The following is a 17,268-nucleotide window of genomic DNA, read 5'->3' as shown; positions in this document are numbered from 1 at the left end:
TTTTACGACAATCCGATAGTTTCATGGTCACTATTACTTTTTATTCCAGATTTATTTAATTAACTGAATTTAAATTCCCTCTGGTAGGCCTCTGGATTACTAGCCCAGTGACATTACCACTATGCTACCGTTGCCAGTAAGTATCTGGTCATTATCACATTGCTGTGTGTGGGAGTTTGCTGTGCGCAAATTGGCAGCCGCGTTTCCCACATTACAACAGTGACTGCACTCCAAAAGTACTTCATTGGCTGTGAAGCGCTTTGGGACGTCCTGAGGTGCTGAAAGGTGCTGGAGAAATACAAGTTCGTTCTTTAATATGTAGATACAGCGTGGCACTGAAATGGTTAAAAGATGAAGGCCCCTCCCTTTTAATTGGTGTTAATCCACACTGCACTCAATCGCTTCCACCTGGCACTCAAACAGCTTCATCTATAAAACCCTGTGAGAAAGGCCTATCTTTTTCTCTCTCTCTCTGTTAGACCCTGGAATTAAACAAGGGTAAGTGCCAAGATCTTCTACTCTTATTAGTATATGTATTTTTTAATTTCATTTATGGGATGTAGGCGTTGCTGGCAATGCCGGCATTTATTGCCCATCCTTCATTATCCTCAAGAAGGTGGTGGTGAGCCGCCGCCTTGAACCGCTGCTGTCCGTGAGGTGAAAGCTATCTCTATGGTGAAGGGTTTTTATTACAATGCAGACTGTTGCAGGTGATTTGTGAAGTGGTTTCTAATGTTTTGTGGGGAGGGTCTCTGTTCATGACCGCCCCACCCTGCTCCAGGTACTGACAACACATGGGGCGTGGCGTCCTAAATGCTGTCTCTCGCAAGATGTGAGCTTCTTAATGTTCCCTACAGTGATTTATACTGGGTGATGGAAGGGGTTAAATGCTTGTTTTAATCTTTGGCTGAGTTCTGTATAATTTGCACCCTAATTTCACTTGGATTCTGACTGCTTAATACACCTGGGGACAATCTCCATCTTCTAAATGTCTTTATTGTCCTCCATTGTCTCTTGTTAATATTACATCAGCCATTTAACCATCTGTTTTCCATTTAAACACTAGTGCTGTTTATTTCCCCGCCCCTCCTCTCCTTCCTAGTTTCTTCCATTTTCTGATGCCTGGTCCTACACCGGAACCAGTAACCCACTAGTTTTTGCCACGGGTGCTGACTGACCTCGGTGTCTCTGGGAAACTTCCGGTGTTGGAGGGTGGAATGTTGGGTTTGGGAGTAGGAGGGTGGTGGCATGCTGGGTTGGGGGTGCACAGTGTTGACCAGGACATTAGAAGTTCTCTCTTTTGAAATAATGCCAAGGGACCTTTTACACCTCCAAGGGGCAGTGTTGGCCTAGGTTCTGCTCCAGTCCTGGCATGTCTTTTCCCCATCTGGTAAAACCCTCTGTCTGTGTGTCTCTATTGTGGGGTTTGTCTTTACCACTGTTAACTTTAGATTTGCTGAGAATTTATCTCCTTCCTTTTTATAGAACACCTGAAGAATGACCTCAAATAAAAGCAGCCCCAGCAAAACCGACCGGCCAATTGCTGTCCTATGGAGTAAGGAACATGTGACCTTGATCAGACTATCAATTCTGTCCCATTTGTCCTGAGCGTCAAAAACAAATGTTATAAAGTGTTTGTTTGAATAATGAATCTTGATATTTTGTCATTACATAATTACTTGTACATTAATGTCCTTTCTCAAAGACTTGCAATTCTCAGCACCTTTTTTTTCCACAACCTCCGGACGTCCCAAAGCACTTTACAGCCAATGAAGTACTTTTTTGAAGTGTTGTAATGTCAGAAATGCGGCAGCCTATTTGCGCACAGCAAGTTCCGACAAGCCGCAATGTGATAATGACCAGATAATCATTTTTTTAAGTGATGTTGGTTGAGGGATAGTTGTTCAGGACCACTTTTACCTGTGGCCTCCCCCACCTAAGCTTGCCTTTTTTAACTTTCTTGCTTGTCCTCCTCCATGATGAAGTTGGGTTGGAGATCTCAATAGCTCACCCAAGTGCCTATTCTGCATGCTGGACAGTCAATGGGGTGTCTGCTGTGGCTCAGTGGGTAGCACACTCGTGTCTGAAGGTTGTGGGGTCAAGTCCCACTCCAGTGACTTTAGCACCTAAATCCAGGCTGACACCAGTGCAGTACTGAGGGAGCGCTGCACTGTCTTGAGTTGCTGTCTTTCGGATGAGATGTTAAACCGAGGCCCCATCTGGCCCCTCTGGTGGATGTAAAAGATCCCACGGCACTATTTCGAAGGAGAGCAGGGAGTTCTTCCCCGGTGTCCTGGACAAAATTTTTTGTTAAGTTGGTTGAGGGATAAATAATCTTCACATTGCTGTTTGTGGGAGCTTGCTGTGTGCAAATTGGCTGCCAGGTTTCCCACATTACAACAGTGACTACACTTACAAAGTACTTCATTGGCTGAAGTGCTTTTTCACAACCACCGGACGTCTCGGGTGCTATAGAAATGCCAGTCTGTCTGTCTTTCTATAGGTCAATAGTTTGACTATGGCACCATGTGGTAACTAGGCAGCCAGGTAGGATTGGGGAGGCTGCCTGAGATGTGGGGAGGGACTGTGCCCCCTTCCCCTTGGGGATACTGGATGATTCTGGTGTTTGGATTGTTGCTGAGATTCTCTAAACTGCTAACTTGGCACTTCCTGAATTATCGGAATTGTGACATTGACTGGCTAGTCTACCGAACCAGTCTGGTGTTTACCCTCCTGGTCCTAATCCCATGTGGCCGCCCACTTGGAGATCTCTATTCCTCCAAATCCCTTGGAGTTTGTACGTTGATGCGGACAATGGGTTGAAGTTTAGAAAGCTATTTTTTGAAGGCGTGGTGAAAGCTGAGCCCAGATTGTTTAATTCATCCGCAGGTTGCGAGTTGAACGCATGCCAGACGACACAGAAATTTGAAATTACAGACAGCGAGCTCTGTGAACATCAACTGGCTTTGAAGACGGTAATGGGGAGACTTTACAAATGGCTGTGTTTGTTGGTGGGGTGGGGGTGTAGTCTGGCTCCTCCATGGCTTTTATCTCCATGCTTCTACCAGTGGGAAAACGGGCAACCTGCTCTGAGGTACCTTTCTCCCTGGAGGTCAGAGACCTCATGCCTCCAACAGCCTTTTCTTCCCCTGTTGCTAGTATTTGATAACTAATTAATTAAACAAGTGTCCAAATGCCCCTTTTTTTTTGCTCGCTGCAGTTTCCTGCAGATTAATCTTTAATTCCTGGAGACTCCGGGCCAATCCTGGAGACTCCGGGCCTCCACCTGGAGGTGGGATGTTGCACGTGGAGACATTCCTTTAAGTGACCAGGTGAGATGGAGCATCTGGATGTCAGGTTCCTCGGTGACCTGTACAAAGCAGAAACATCCCAGATTTGATCAGGTTTGTGCCAGTTCCTGCAGTTGGCCTCCACGCCCCTGCACTGGGAGAAGGTGCATCGGCCATGATGGTTCTTCTTTACCAGCAGTTTATTGGGCTAGTGACGGTATGTGCAAGCGGTGGCTTGGCTGTGGTGCTTCCCAGCTCAATGTTCATGGTGCGTGTGAATAACGGCCATTTGGCAAAGGTTCTAGGTTGATTTGTGCCTTCAGAACGTTGGCTGGAGCTTTCCCATTGGCTGAGGGCACTGACCGTTGGCCTGGTGGCCTCGGCTGTGCTGAGTTAGGGGATTCCAGCAGGATGGAAGCTGGAGCGACCATGGCTTTGGGTTAGGATGAGAAGAGGAAAATATATTCTGGCAGGAGGGTTGGTAACCAGAGGTTGGATTGAAAATAATTAGCGAAGACCTAGAGGAAATTGGGTGGGGGGAGGGGCGGTCCCCCAGAGGGTTGTTGAGATCTGGGCCGCACTACTGGAGAAGGTGGTGGAAGCAGACTCCATAGTGCAAGAGGGAAGAGGAGTAATTTGCTGGTTATTTAGGGGAGGAAGAGAGCTGGCACAGATGTGATGGGCTGAATGGCTTCCTTCTGTGCTGTAAGATTCTACATATAAACTGGACACTGGTTGACGATAGTCTCTAGCTCAGCAGTAGCCTAGGCTTCCATGAAGAATGGCCATGTGATTATTTATTATTTACTGGAGAACTGGTGTGTAAGGGTCTGCCGTCCAACATAGGCTGTGTTTTCGAGGGTGAATTGGGCCGATAAATCCTTGATGGATGAATTGGACTACAGACTGTAGGAGTGGGCCTTTTATCTCTGATGTTTAAATATAGCTTAAAACCTAGAACAATCCTTTCCAAGCTATTGTCAGATTTTGATATTATTGCATTTTGTGGCTGCTATCCTGAGTTGGGCTGAGTTTTGAAGAAGGGTTTTGACCTGAAACGTTGACTGTTTTTCTCTCTCTCTCTCTCTCTCTACGGATGTTGCCTGGCCTGCTGAGTGTTTCCAGTGTTTTCTGTTATTTCTCTCAAAGCACTTCTCAGCCATTGAATTACTTTGAAGTGTAGGCAAGACCAGCCTCTAATTTGCACACAGCAAGCTCCCACAAACAGCAGAGAAATGACCAGTTAATCAGCTTTTTGGAGATATTGGTTAAAGGAGAAATGTTGGCCCAGATAAACAGGTGAGCAGCCTGCTCTTCAAATAGTGCCAAGGGACCTTGTACATCCACCTGAGGGCAGAAGGGGCCTGGCCTTGACATCTCATCCAAAAGACCACACCTCTGACAATGCAGCAGTCCCTCGGTACTGCACTGGAGTGTCAACCTAGATAATGTGTTTGAATGCACAACTTTCTGACCTTGAGGGTTTGACAATCTTGTTCAACAGATTTGATGTGCCACACCATGTTATACTGAGCCAGTCAGGTGGTGCAAATGGCTTCAGTAAACTTGGGCTGGGAGAGGTACAAAATGTGCGGCCCCTGGAGAAAGGGGCTGTTAACACGTGGTGTTCAGGCAGGAAGAATGGCCATTTGGAGAAGGTACCAGAAGGACATTGGCCATCAGATTGACAGAGCACTCTGCCATAATGGAGAACAGGGGCGGGGGGGGTGTAAAAGGTACTTTTTTTTATTTTTAGGTGTTTTCTGTAAAGCAGTGAAAGACTACCAATGGTCTCCCCCCCCCCCCCCCCCCCCCCCCCCCCCACCCCCCACCCCCCACCCCCCACCCCCAACCCCTTACTGGCAGTGTCTGGTGCCCCCTGGCCCTGGGAATATTTTCTGATGGAGGAATGGCCACATGTTGTAAATGAGGTGTTTCCTTGCCGCCCCCCCCCCTGTAAAGTTAACCACCTAGCTTGTGCTCTTTCTGTACTGCAGTTTAATATCCAGGTTGTCTCTTTAACCTCCAGATATGTTTGGGAGTTGGTGCTAAAGATGAACTGAACATTGTGGAAATTGTACCAGAAGATGAAGAGTGTGCGCCGATTCCTGTTGCTACCCTGCAGCTTTCCATCCTGCCCATGGTTAGTTATTCAGCTGCTTTCTGCTGATGCCAGTGGCTGTGTGAAGGGTTTTACTTGTGATTCCCATCTTTAATGGTGTTTGTGGCCACTTTTTTTCCTCTTGAAGTGACTCCTTTCTCTCTATACTGCGTGATCTCTGTGCTGCCTTTCCCTTCTGTATGTCACACTTGCAGAGTTGCTGGAATTATATTTCTGGATAATCCTGATCTCTTTTTCCACCCCCCAGACCATAATCTGTGGCGTTGAGCTGACTCCCCCGGTTACCTTCAGATTGAAGAGTGGATCTGGACCTGTGTACATAACTGGTCAAAACATGATCTGTAAGTACAAGAGTTAGATTCTTAATGTTCACCCGATTCTAGTTCTTTTTTTTAAAATAACCTCTAGATGTTGACTTGTTCTGCTCTCGGCTTCCATAAGTCCAGTGTCCCTTATTGATTTGCCAGAGTGGCCAATCTTTGTGTTGGCCTAGCTAATGAGTGTTAATAGGCTAGCTAACTGTGGGTATCCTGCCAAGATCTGATTGGCTATCATTGAACAATTATCTGGAACAATGGCCTTTTGCAAGCAGGGATGAAGAATGTCTGCTCTAATTCCCATTGCTTGGCTCACTCTTCCTCTCCTCCCCCCCCCTTCCTCCCCTTCCTCCCCCCTCCCTTCTGCCTGATCTGTGCTGGAAGTGTCTTGATGTCATGGGTGCTGCTTGGCTTTCAGTTCAACAGCACATCAAAGCCTGTACTAGTTCCTTGGGTCAAGTACTTGATGGTTCCTGCTCTCTGGGACTGTACCCCACAGTTCTTTCAACTTCTGATCTATCCTGTACAAGAAATTAGATCATAGATTCCAAGTTACCTTCATTGCTACTTCCCCCCCCCTCCTGAGTCACTTGAGTGTATTGAAGGATGCAAATCTATTGAAGCTAGGATCAAGCCTATTGTAGATCTGCCCACCAGCCACCCCTCATCCCAGGGGGTTTCTAGGGCAGTAAGTTTGCTAATGAGAGGGATTGCTGGCTGCAGGCATTCCTATTGGTTGATCCAAGTTTGGCAGTTGCTTGAATTTATTCTCTTGAATCTCCAGTAGAGGATTACTCCTGGGGAGAGGAGGAGGATGATGATGATGGGGAGGAGGAAGAACAGGAGGAGGAAGAGGAAACTCCTCCCAAGCCAGCAAAAAGACCTGCATCCACCAAGAAGGCAGGACTTTCAAAGGTATCTGCTATCTCTGCTCTTGCTTTAGTTGGGTCTTACAAAAGCCTTGCCTGTTCCTAAACCTTTTTGAGCTGGTTCTGTAACATTCTTTTCTTTCAGAAGAAGAAACTAGAATCTGAAAAGGCCGAGTAAGTGACCTGTTTTCTTAACATCCTTGACAATTTGACATTTGAGGACGTGCTGATTAGTGAATGTTTTTCCTTTTTTCCCCCCAGAGAGGAATCTAGCGAGGAACTGCCAGTTAAAAAGGTAAGCTTGAATTTCAGTCTTTCCTCCCATTTGGATGTGATGATGTAAATCGAAGCTTGCTTTGTGAAGCTGCTGCTCGTTATCCCAAATCCTTGTTCCTCCAGCTCTGACTACTGGAATGTTTAGGTGCCTGAATCTCCTCACCCTGAGGGGGAAGCGCTACTCCAGTCTATTCTACTTGTACCATGGTTGATCAGTTCAAAGTTCTGTGCTAAGCTAATTGAAGTGTCCCAACCCTAGACTGTTGCAGTCCAGTATCTGGAGCCTCGTGTACAACAACCCAACATGATGCACCTTCCACTCTCTTCCTGCAGCCTCTCCAGATATTGCTTGCATTTAGGGAAACTATATAATTAACTTGCCTTTCATATTTTGCATGGACTATCCATTCAAGGCTACTCTCAACTTGGGTGGCAATTTTTTACTTTTTTTTTTATAAAGTGCTCTTCTCTGATTAACCGCTTGGAGCATCTTGCCAGAGGGTTAGCGGGACAGTAAGCCGGAAATGTAGGAATACATGATGCAGGCACAGCGAAGGCATGAGCTGATCTTTTACTGAGAATCATCAAAATTCCTGCATGGAGGAAGCTTGTTCCCTTGGACTGGAGCTATTCTGCTTTACTTGTCCCTACCTTTCTCCATACTCCCATCAAATTGGCTTTGAAGGTGGCCATTTTGCCTACAGGTAGCAAGGGAAGGTTGTGTTGGGAGAGTTCTAGGAAATGGACCTAATAGTGGCTGAAAGATTGTCATTGAGGGAGCAAGCAGCATTCCAAAAGGAACAGCGAGTATGGTTCAGTCCTGGGAGGCTGGAGAAAACCTGCTGGATGTTGGAGGGTGTCAGAAGGTGAAAATATTGCAAAAAATTGGCTGGAGCTTAGTGGGGACAAATGTTGTATTAGATGTTACATGCACCTGTTGTATCCTATTGCTGAGGAACTAGAGACATAGAAACATAGAAGAGGGGAGTAGGCCATTTGGCCCTTCGAGCCTGCTCTGCCATTCAATGTGATCATGGCTGATCATCCAAACTCAGTACCCTGTCCCTGCCTTTTCCCCATATCCCTTGATCCCTTCAGCCTCAAGAAACATATCCAACTCTTGAATATATTTAATGAACTGGCCTCCACCGCCCTCTGGCAGAGAATTCCACAGGTTCACCACTCTCGGTGAAGAAATTCCTCCTCATTTCAGTCCTAAATGGCTTACCCCTTAGACTATGACCGCTGGTTCTGGACTCCCCGGCCATCAGGAACATCCTTCCTGCATCTAGTCTGTCCAGACCTGACAGAATTTTATAGGTTTCGATGAGAGCCCCTCTCAATCTTCTATACTCCAGTGAGTATAAGCCCAATCGACACAATCTCTCTCTCCTCATACGTCATTCCTGCCATCCCAGGTATCAGCCTGGTGAATCTTGGCTGCACTCCCTCCATGGCAAGAACGTCCTTCCTCAGGTATGGTGACCAAAACTGCACACAATACTCAAGGTGCAGTCTCGCCAAAGCCCTGTACAACTGTAGCAAGACATCCTTGTTCCTGTACTCGAACCCTCTTGCTACGAAGGCCAACATACCATTTGCCTTCTTAACCGCCTGCTGCACCTGCATGCTTACCTTCAGTGACTGGTGCACAAGAACACCCAGGTCTCTTTGCACTTCCCCTTCTCCCAATCTATTGCCATTCAAATAATAATCTGCCTTCCTGTTTTTGCCACCAAAGTGGATAACCTCACATTTATCCACATTATAGTGCATTTGCCATGTTTCTGCCCAATCACCCAACCTGTCCAAATCGTACTGGAGTTTCCTGACATCCTCCTCGCAGCTTACCCTCCCGCCCAGCTTTGTCATCTGCAAATTTGGAGATATTACATCCAATTCCCTCGTCCAGATCATTAATATATATTGTGAACAGCTGGGGTCCGAGGACCGATCCTTGCGGTACCCCACTAGTCACTGCCTGCCACTCGGAAAACGACCCGTTTATTCCAACTCTCTGCTTTCTGTCCGCCAACCAGTTCTCTATCCAAGTCAATACCTTGCCCCCAATCCCATGTGCCTTAATTTTGCACGCTAATCTCTTATGTGGGACCTTATCAAAAGCCTTCTGAAAGTCCAAATACACCACATCCACTGGTTCTCCCTTATCTATTTTATCAGTTACATCCTCAAAAAATTCCAATAGATTAGTCAAGCATGATTTACCTTTTGTAAATCCATGTTGACTTTGTCCAATCCTGTCACTGCTTTCCAAGTGCTCTGCTATTACATCTTTTATAATAGACTCTAGCATTTTCCCCACTAATGTCGGGCTTACCGGTCTATAATTCCCCGCTTTTTCTCTACCACCTTTTTTGAATAGTGGGGTAACATTAGCTACCCTCCAATCCATGGGTACTGTTCCAGAGTCTATCGAGTTCTGGAAGATGATCAGTAGTGCATCTACTATCTCTAGGGCCACTTCCTTAAGTACCCTGGGATGTAGACCATCAGGCCCTGGGGATTTATCTGCCTTCAGTCCCATCAATTTTCCTAACACCATTTTCCTACAAATACTGATTTCTTTCAGTTCCTCGCTTTCATCAGACCCTATGTTCCCCAGCATCTCTGGGAGGTTATTTGTGTCCTCCTTTGTGAAGACAGAACCGAAGTATGCATTTAGTTGGTCTGCCATTTCCTTGTTTCCCATTATAAATTCCCCTGATTCTGACTGCAAGGGACCTACGCTTGACTTCACTAATCTTTTTCTCTTCACATATCTATAAAAGCTTTTAGTCAGTTTTTATGTTCCCTGCAAGCTTACACTCATATATTCTATTTTCCCCCTCTTAATTAATCCCTTTGTCCTCCTTTGCTGAATCCTAAACTGCTCCCAATCCTCAGGTTTGCTGCTTTTTCTGACCAATTTATATGTCCTCTCCTTGGATCTTATGCTATCCCTAATTTCCCTTGTTAGCCACGGTTGAGTCACCTTTTTATTTTTACGCCAAACTGGGATGAACAAATTCTGTAGCTCATCCATTTGGTCTTTGAATGTTTGCCATTGCCTATCCACCATCAACCCTTTGAGCGCCATTCCCCACTCAATCCTGCCCAACTTGCTCCTCAGACCATTGTAGTTTCCTTTATTTAAATTGAGGACCCTAGTTTCTGAGTCAACTACTTCATTCTCCATCTTAATGAAGAATTCGATCATATTATGATCGCTCTGACCCAAGGGGCCTCGTACAACAAGATTGCTAATTAATCCTTTCTCGTTGCATAATACCCAGTCTAAGATGGCCTGATCTCTGGTTGGTTCCTCGACATATTGGTCCAGGAAACCATCCCGTAAACACTCCAGGAATTCCTCCTCCACAGTATTGTTACTAATTTGGTTGGCCCAATCTATATGTAGGTTAAAGTCACCCATGATGACTGCTGTGCCCTTATTACATGCTGCTTTAATTTCCCTTTTAATGCCATCCCCAACCTCCACCTTACTGTTTGGAGGTCTATATACCACTCCCACTAATGTTTTTTTTCCCTTAGTATTTCTCAATTCTACCCATACAGATTCCACATCAGAGCTAATATCCTTCATTACAATTGTATTAATCCCTCCTTTAACCAGTAATGCTACCCCACCTCCCTTTCCTTTTTGCCTATCTTTCCTGAATATCAAATACCCCTGGATGTTGAGTTCCCAGTCTTGGCCATCCTTGAGCCACGTTTCTGTAATCCCAACCAAATCGTATTTGTTTACCTCTATTTGCGCAGCCAATTCATCCACCTTATTACAAATGCTCCTCGCATTAAGACACAAAGCCTTCAGGCTTGTTTTTTTAATGCTCTTAGGCCTATTAGAATTATTATTTACTGTGGCCACGTTTGATTTAAACTGTTGATTTCTCTGACTGCCACTTTTTGTTTCTCTCCTTCCTATCTTTTGCTTTTATCCCTGTTTTCCGTTCCTCTGTCTCCCTGCTCAGGTTCCCAACCCCCTGCCACTTTAGTTTAAACCCCCCCCCCCCCCCCCGGAACAGTGCTAGCAAACCTCCCCACAAGGATATTTATCCCGCTTTGGTTCAGGTGCAACTCGTCTGACTTGTACAAGTCCCACCTTTCCCAGAAGCAGGCCCAGTGATCCAGGAAACTAAAGCCCTCCCTCCTGCACCAACTCTTCAGCCACGCATTCATCTGCTCTATCCTCCTATTCCTATACTCACTAGCATGTGGCACCGGGAGTAATCCAGAGATTACAACCTTTGAGGTCCTGCTCTTTAATCTGCTACCTAAATTCTTGTTGCAGGACCTCATCCCTCTTCCTACCTATGTCGTTGGTCCCAATGTGAACCACGACCTCTGCCTGTTTCCCCCCCCCCCCCCCCCCCCCCACTTCAGAATGTCCTGCAGCCGTTCAGTGACATCCTTGACCCTGGCACCAGGGAGGCAACAAACCATCCTGGAGTCACGTCTACGGCCACAGAACCGTCTCTGTTCCCCTTACGATAGAATCCCCTACCACTATTGCTCTCCCACTTTTTTTTTTTTTTTTTTTTTTTTTTTTTTTTTTCCCTCTTCCTGAGCAGCAGCAACACCCCCGGTGCCAGGAAGTTGGCTGCTGCTGTCTTCCTCCTTCAGTTAGATCATGGCTGATCTGTATTTCAACTCTATCTACCCACCTTGGTTCTATAACCCTTAATACCCTTCCCCAATAAAAATCTATATCTTTGTTTTGAAAGGTTCAATTGACCCCAGCGTTAATGGCTTTTTGGAGAGTTCAGATTTCCACTAACCTTTTTGTGGTGCTTCCTGACCTCGCCTCTGAATGGCCTGGCTCTAATTTTTAAGGTTTTGCCCACCAGATGAAATTGTTTCTTGATCTAACCCCATCAACTCCTTTTTTTTAAAATAATAAACACCTTGATTAGATCAGCACTTAATCTTCTATACACAATGGAAAACAAACCTAGTCTATGCAAACTGTCATTTACCTCTCTAAGCCTTAGTGTCATTCTGGTGAATCTGCAGTGGATACAATGAGTCTTGCGGCCAATCTCTTTCCTGAGATGTGGTGCTCCGAATGGAACACAGTACTCCAGATGGGAGTTAACAGAACTTTCTAACTAAGGTAACTCCTGTTGACATGTTGCCTCGACCATACCTTGGCCCTCTCCAGGCAGCAAGTCATGTGGCCAAGGGTTCCAGTGCACCACAGCTTCCATTACCTTGCCTTGCACAATCTGCTAATCTTGAGCTGAGTAGGTTATGATTGGGCTGGAAGAAGGAGACAAACTCTTGGTCACACTTGTCACCAAGACCTGACTTTTCAAATGTAAGCCTCTAATTCATCCCTGCACAAACTCCAACTTGCCTAAGTTCCACAGCCACCCTCCTCTCTACTGTCTCCCAATACCTCATTTATAATACTTGTCCCATCTTTCTCCCAAACCCAAATCCCACTGTTAATTCTGGGCTTGTTTGCATCTTTACCTGTGGCCCTATAATGTGATGTTTAGAGCTTTCAGCTGTCTGGGTCCCCCACTATAGGAGATCCATTCTTTAGCCCCATATCTCTGCTTTAAAAAGTCTCAATTTTCAACTGTGTTTGGTCAACTCTTCCCAAATTCTGTTTGAAATTACAGCCTTTGTCCGAACATGGACAAAGGAGCTGAATTCCAGAGGTGAGAGTGACTGCCCTTGACATCAAGGCAACATTTGACTCTGGCATCAAGAAGCCCTAGTAAAACCTGGTCAATGGGAATCGGGAGGAAAACTCTCCTCTGGCTGGAGTCATACCTAGCGCAAAGGAAGATGGTTGTGGTGGTTGAAGGTCAATCATCACTGCCCCAGGACATCGCTGCAGAAGTTCCTCAGGGCAGTGTCCTAGGCCCAACCATCTTCAGCTGCGTCATCAATGACCTTCCCTCCAACATCGGCTTACATCCTAGGGCCTTGAGGGAAGTAGGGATTGTGGATGCATTGGTAATAATTTTCCAAAACTCACTGGACTCAGCAAAGGTCCCGGCAGATTGGAAAACTGCTAATGTAACACCCTTATTTAAAAAGGGTAGTAGGCAGAAGGCTGGAAACTATAGACCTGTTAGCCTAACATCTGTGGTTGGTAAAATGTTAGAGTCCATTATTAAGGAGACAGTAACGGGACATTTGGATAAACATAATTTAATAGGGCAAACTCAGCATGGTTTCATGAAGGGGAAGTCATGTTTGACAAATTTGCTGCAGTTTTTTGAGGAAGTAACATACAGGGTGGATAAAGGGGAACCAGTGGACGTAGTGTATTTAGACTTCCAAAAGGCATTTGACAAGGTGCCACACACAAGATTATTGCTCAAGATAAAAAATCACGGGATTGGGGGTAATATTCTGGCGTGGGTGGAGGATTGGCTCTCTAACAGAAAGCAGAGAGTTGGGATAAATGGTTCGTTCTCAGATTGGCAACCAGTAACTAGTGGTGTTCCGCAGGGGTCAGTGCTGGGTCCCCAACTCTTTACAATCTATATTAACGATTTGGAGGAGGGGACCGAGTGTAACATATCAAAGTTTGCAGATGATACAAAGATGGGACGGAAAGTAGTGTGAGGAGGACATAAAAAACCTGCAAAGGGACATAGACAGGCTAAGTAAGTGGGCAGAGATTTGGCAGATGGAATACAATACTGGAAAGTGTGAGGCTATGCACTTTGGCAGGAAAAATCATAGAGCAAGTTATTATCTTAATGGCAAGAAACTGGAAAGTACTGTAGTACAAAGGGATCTGGGGGTCCTGGTGCACAAAACTCAGTTAGTATGCAGGTGCAGCAAGTGATTAAGAAGGCCAATGGAATGTTGGCTTTTATTGCTAGGGGGTTGGAATATAAAAACGGAGGTATTGCTGCAGTTGTACAAGGTATTGGTGAGGCCGCACCTGGAATACTGCATACAGTTTTGGTGTCCATACTTAAGAAAAGACATACTTGCTCTCGAGTCAGTACAAAGAAGGTTCACTCGGTTAATCCCGGGGATGAGGGGGTGGTCATATGAGGAGAGGTTGAGTAGATTGGGACTCTATTCATTGGAGTTCAGAAGAATGAGAGGCGATCTTATTGAAACATATAAGATTGTGAAGGGGCTTGATCGGGTGGATGCAGTGAGGATGTTCCCAATGATGGGTGAAACTAGAACTAGGGGGCATAATCTTAAAATAAGGGGCTGCTCATTCAAAACTGAGATGAGGAGAAACTTCTTCACTCAGAGGGTGGTAGGTTTGTGGAATTTGCTGCCCCAGAAAGCTGTGGAAGCTACGTCATTAAATAAATTTAAAACAGAAATAGATAGTTTCCTAGAAGTAAAGGGAATTAAGGGTTACGGGGAGCGGGCAGGAAATTGGACATGAGTCTGGGTTCGGAATGGTCATGGCCCTGTGGGTAGTGGAGCGGGCCCAGGGGCCGTGTAGCCTTGTTCTGCTCCTACTGTGTTCTAATTCTGTTAGATTTCAGGAGATGGTTTTATTCCTGTTCCTGGCTGGGGTGGAGATCACCTTTACAGAAGGTAAGTACTGTAGAAAATATAGGGACAGAGTGATCTCCTGGAAGAATTTTGATCGCCTAGATGGGTCGGAGAGGAATGTCCCAGATTTTTTCTCCCAAATTGGCCATTGGGTCTTTATCTGGTTTTTCGCCTCTCCCGGGAGATCACATGGGTTCGGGTGGATGCACAGTGATAGAAGATTTGAGGTTAGGATCAGATCAGCCATGATCTTATTGAATGGTGGAGCAGGCTCGAGGGGCCGATTGGCCGACTCCTGCTCCTATTTCTTATAAGGTCAGAAATGGGGATGTTTGCTGATGACTGCAGTGTTCAGTGCCATTCACAACTCCTCAGATAATGCAGTCTGTGCCCACACGGAATAAGCCCTGGATGACATTCAGGCTTGGGCTAAGTGGCAGGTAACATTCACACCACAAGTGCCAGGCAATGACTATCTCCAACAAGCGAGAGTCTAACCACTGCCCCTTGACATTCAACAGCATTACCATTGCTGAATTCCCCATCAACGTCTTGGGGGGTCACCATTGACCAGAAACTTAACTGAACCAGCCACATAAATACTGTGGCAACAAGAGCAGGTCAGAAGCTAGGTATTCTGCAGAGTGTCTCACCTCCTGACTCCCCAAAGCCTTTCCACCATCTGCAAGGCACAAGTCAGGAATGTGATGGAATACTCTCCACTTGCCTGGATGAGTGCAGCTCCAACAACACAAGAAGCTTGACACCATCCAGGACAAAGCAGCCCATTTGATTGGCACCCCATCCACCACCTTAAACATTCACTCCCTCCATCACTGGCATACCGTGGCTGCAGTGTGTACCATCTACAAGATTCACTGCAGCAACTTGCCAAGGCTTCTTCGACAGCACCTCTCAAACCCGTGACCTGTTGCACCTGCTGCCAGGTGGATGGGACCACCTCCAAGTTCCCCTCCAAGTCACACATCATCCTGACTTGGAAATATCAGTCGTTCCTTCATCGTCGCTGGGTCAAAATCCTGGAACTCCCTCCCCAACGGCACTGGGAGTACGCTCACCACCACCTTCTCGAGAGCAACTAGGGATGGTCAATAAATGCTAGCCTTGCCAGCGACTCTCGCATCCCATAAGCAAATAAAGAAAAAGAAAAAAGTCCCTTGGGGCAATTGATGTGTCTTGCTGGCAAGAAGCCTTATTGCTGTGGAAGAAACCTGCTGAATACTGTTTTTATACCCTAGGGAAAAGATGCCAGCAAAGTGAAAAAAGTAGCTGGGAAGAAGTAACTGCTTGGGAAATACTGAAGAAATATTTGAAAGGTAGGAGCCTAAGGATTAATCACCTCGTAGAAGGGAAGTTGAGTTGGTAGAGAAGAGACCCAGCCACTCTTGTAATGGCTGGCCATGTAATTATTGGGGGAGAGGCTCTGCTTTTAAACTATTCAAAGTCTCTTGGTGCTATCACAGCCTACTCCTGCTCTTCTTTCTTGTACTTGGGTCAAATGTAAAGCTGGGTTGGGATTCTATTCCTGTACCAAGTGTAAAGTCACTTGTCATTATGATGACTAACATCTTGAAGAGGGTGCACTCCCAAATGATGCATTTTGGTCACCTTGGGCTGTGTTGCATCCAGTTTGTCGTTGTCTCCTGTGTTTGCACCCACTGATTTATATTGGTCCTTGGAGTCTGCCAGTTTGAGGACACAAAGCTGGAATGTGGTCAAACTCAACTGTTCTCAGTAGTCTTGGGAATTTATTGCCCTGGTTATGATGGAGGGGGGGAAGAAAGAGGAGACTGACAACATGAGATTGCTCAGAACTAACTGAATCCTTAAATTCCACCAATGTTAATTAACAAGCCACCCATGTAACTATTTCTGTCTTTAACTTTTAATTTGGAGGGTGGGGGAGAGGAGATTTTTGAAACTACTATAGCTCTCTACAAATCTTGAAACTGTGGATCCTTCATGATTGACTCCTCCACCCCAAGCAATGGATTTGAAGTGTGAAGATTACCCAATAATTGTGTACAATATTCAATTCCTCTAACTGTCACCCTCCTAAGCTCAATCCCTTGTTATAGCCCCACACAGTGACAACTCTTGGTATCTTCCTCAACTGCATTGTGTTTCTCCCCCCATGAGTCTCACTAATTATTCTTCAAATCTTTCCTCCCCCCAGGTAACCCACAAGTCCAGAGGAAGGACTTCAACTTATTTTTGTAAAAAAAAAAAAAAAATTGGAATAAAATTTATTGGAATAAAATTCACACTTTGCTACACCTGTGTCCACTTGGAGTGAGTTGGAACACAATCCTCATGGGAAGGTCAGTCTGCAGGTAGCTGGGTTGGATGAAGGACATCAGAATCGAGCAAGTGCTTCAGGCTTTCTAACGATTGGTTTCTCCCAATATTCCCTGGATAATTATTGCCTCTGCATTTCGAAGATGCGAGCGGAGGCTTAATCTGTGCGCCAAGTTGGTGCCCTCTGCTGCTAACACAATCTGAGCAACTGGTTGGTTAGTTGTGCTCTTGTTGCCCTGTGGGAGGTTGTGTTTCCACATCTTCATTAGGTTAACTAGTTCAGAGACACTAGTGCAAGTAACCTCTACCATTAATAATTAACTAGGTCAGAATGCTTGACTGAGCTTGTTTTTAATGCTTTCAACCTAATGTTTGTAATCTTCTGGAAATAGCACTTATCCTACATTGATCTTTTTTAAAAACCCTGAGTTAGTGCTGAATATTCAAATATAAACCACTTTGTCAAATTCTCTCTCCCTCCCCCTGATTAGTGCCAACTGCAGGCGTATGCTGATCACCACATCACTGGCAGGCCTCTGCTTCCATCCCTAGGTAGCCCATGG

General features: G+C 45.6%; 1 protein-coding gene across 2 annotated transcripts; it reads left to right on the top strand.

Annotated features, from left to right (window-relative positions):
• Positions 1-438: 438 nt before the first annotated feature.
• Positions 439-16,681, top strand: LOC147097859 (nucleoplasmin-like). Of its 2 annotated transcripts, none has more exons than XM_085970840.1 (10): positions 439-498; positions 1,486-1,555; positions 2,890-2,975; positions 5,320-5,433; positions 5,660-5,753; positions 6,514-6,644; positions 6,747-6,772; positions 6,860-6,893; positions 15,646-15,723; positions 16,584-16,681. In XM_085970840.1, the coding sequence occupies exons 2-9, from the start codon at positions 1,498-1,500 to the stop codon at positions 15,688-15,690; spliced, it is 588 nt and encodes a 195-aa protein (XP_085826966.1). In that variant the 5' UTR covers positions 439-498; positions 1,486-1,497; the 3' UTR covers positions 15,691-15,723; positions 16,584-16,681. The 2 variants fall into 2 exon arrangements, with proteins under 2 accessions (XP_085826966.1, XP_085826965.1); XM_085970839.1 differs by having other exon boundaries at positions 453-498; positions 6,744-6,772.
• The last annotated feature ends 587 nt before the right edge of the window (positions 16,682-17,268 follow it).

The sequence above is a fragment of the Somniosus microcephalus genome, chromosome 30, assembly GCF_052327205.1.
Source record: "Somniosus microcephalus isolate GS21.2 chromosome 30, FLI_Smic_1.0, whole genome shotgun sequence".
Taxonomy (NCBI): Eukaryota; Metazoa; Chordata; class Chondrichthyes; order Squaliformes; family Somniosidae; genus Somniosus; species Somniosus microcephalus.
This window is presented reverse-complemented; position numbering and strand designations above follow the sequence as displayed.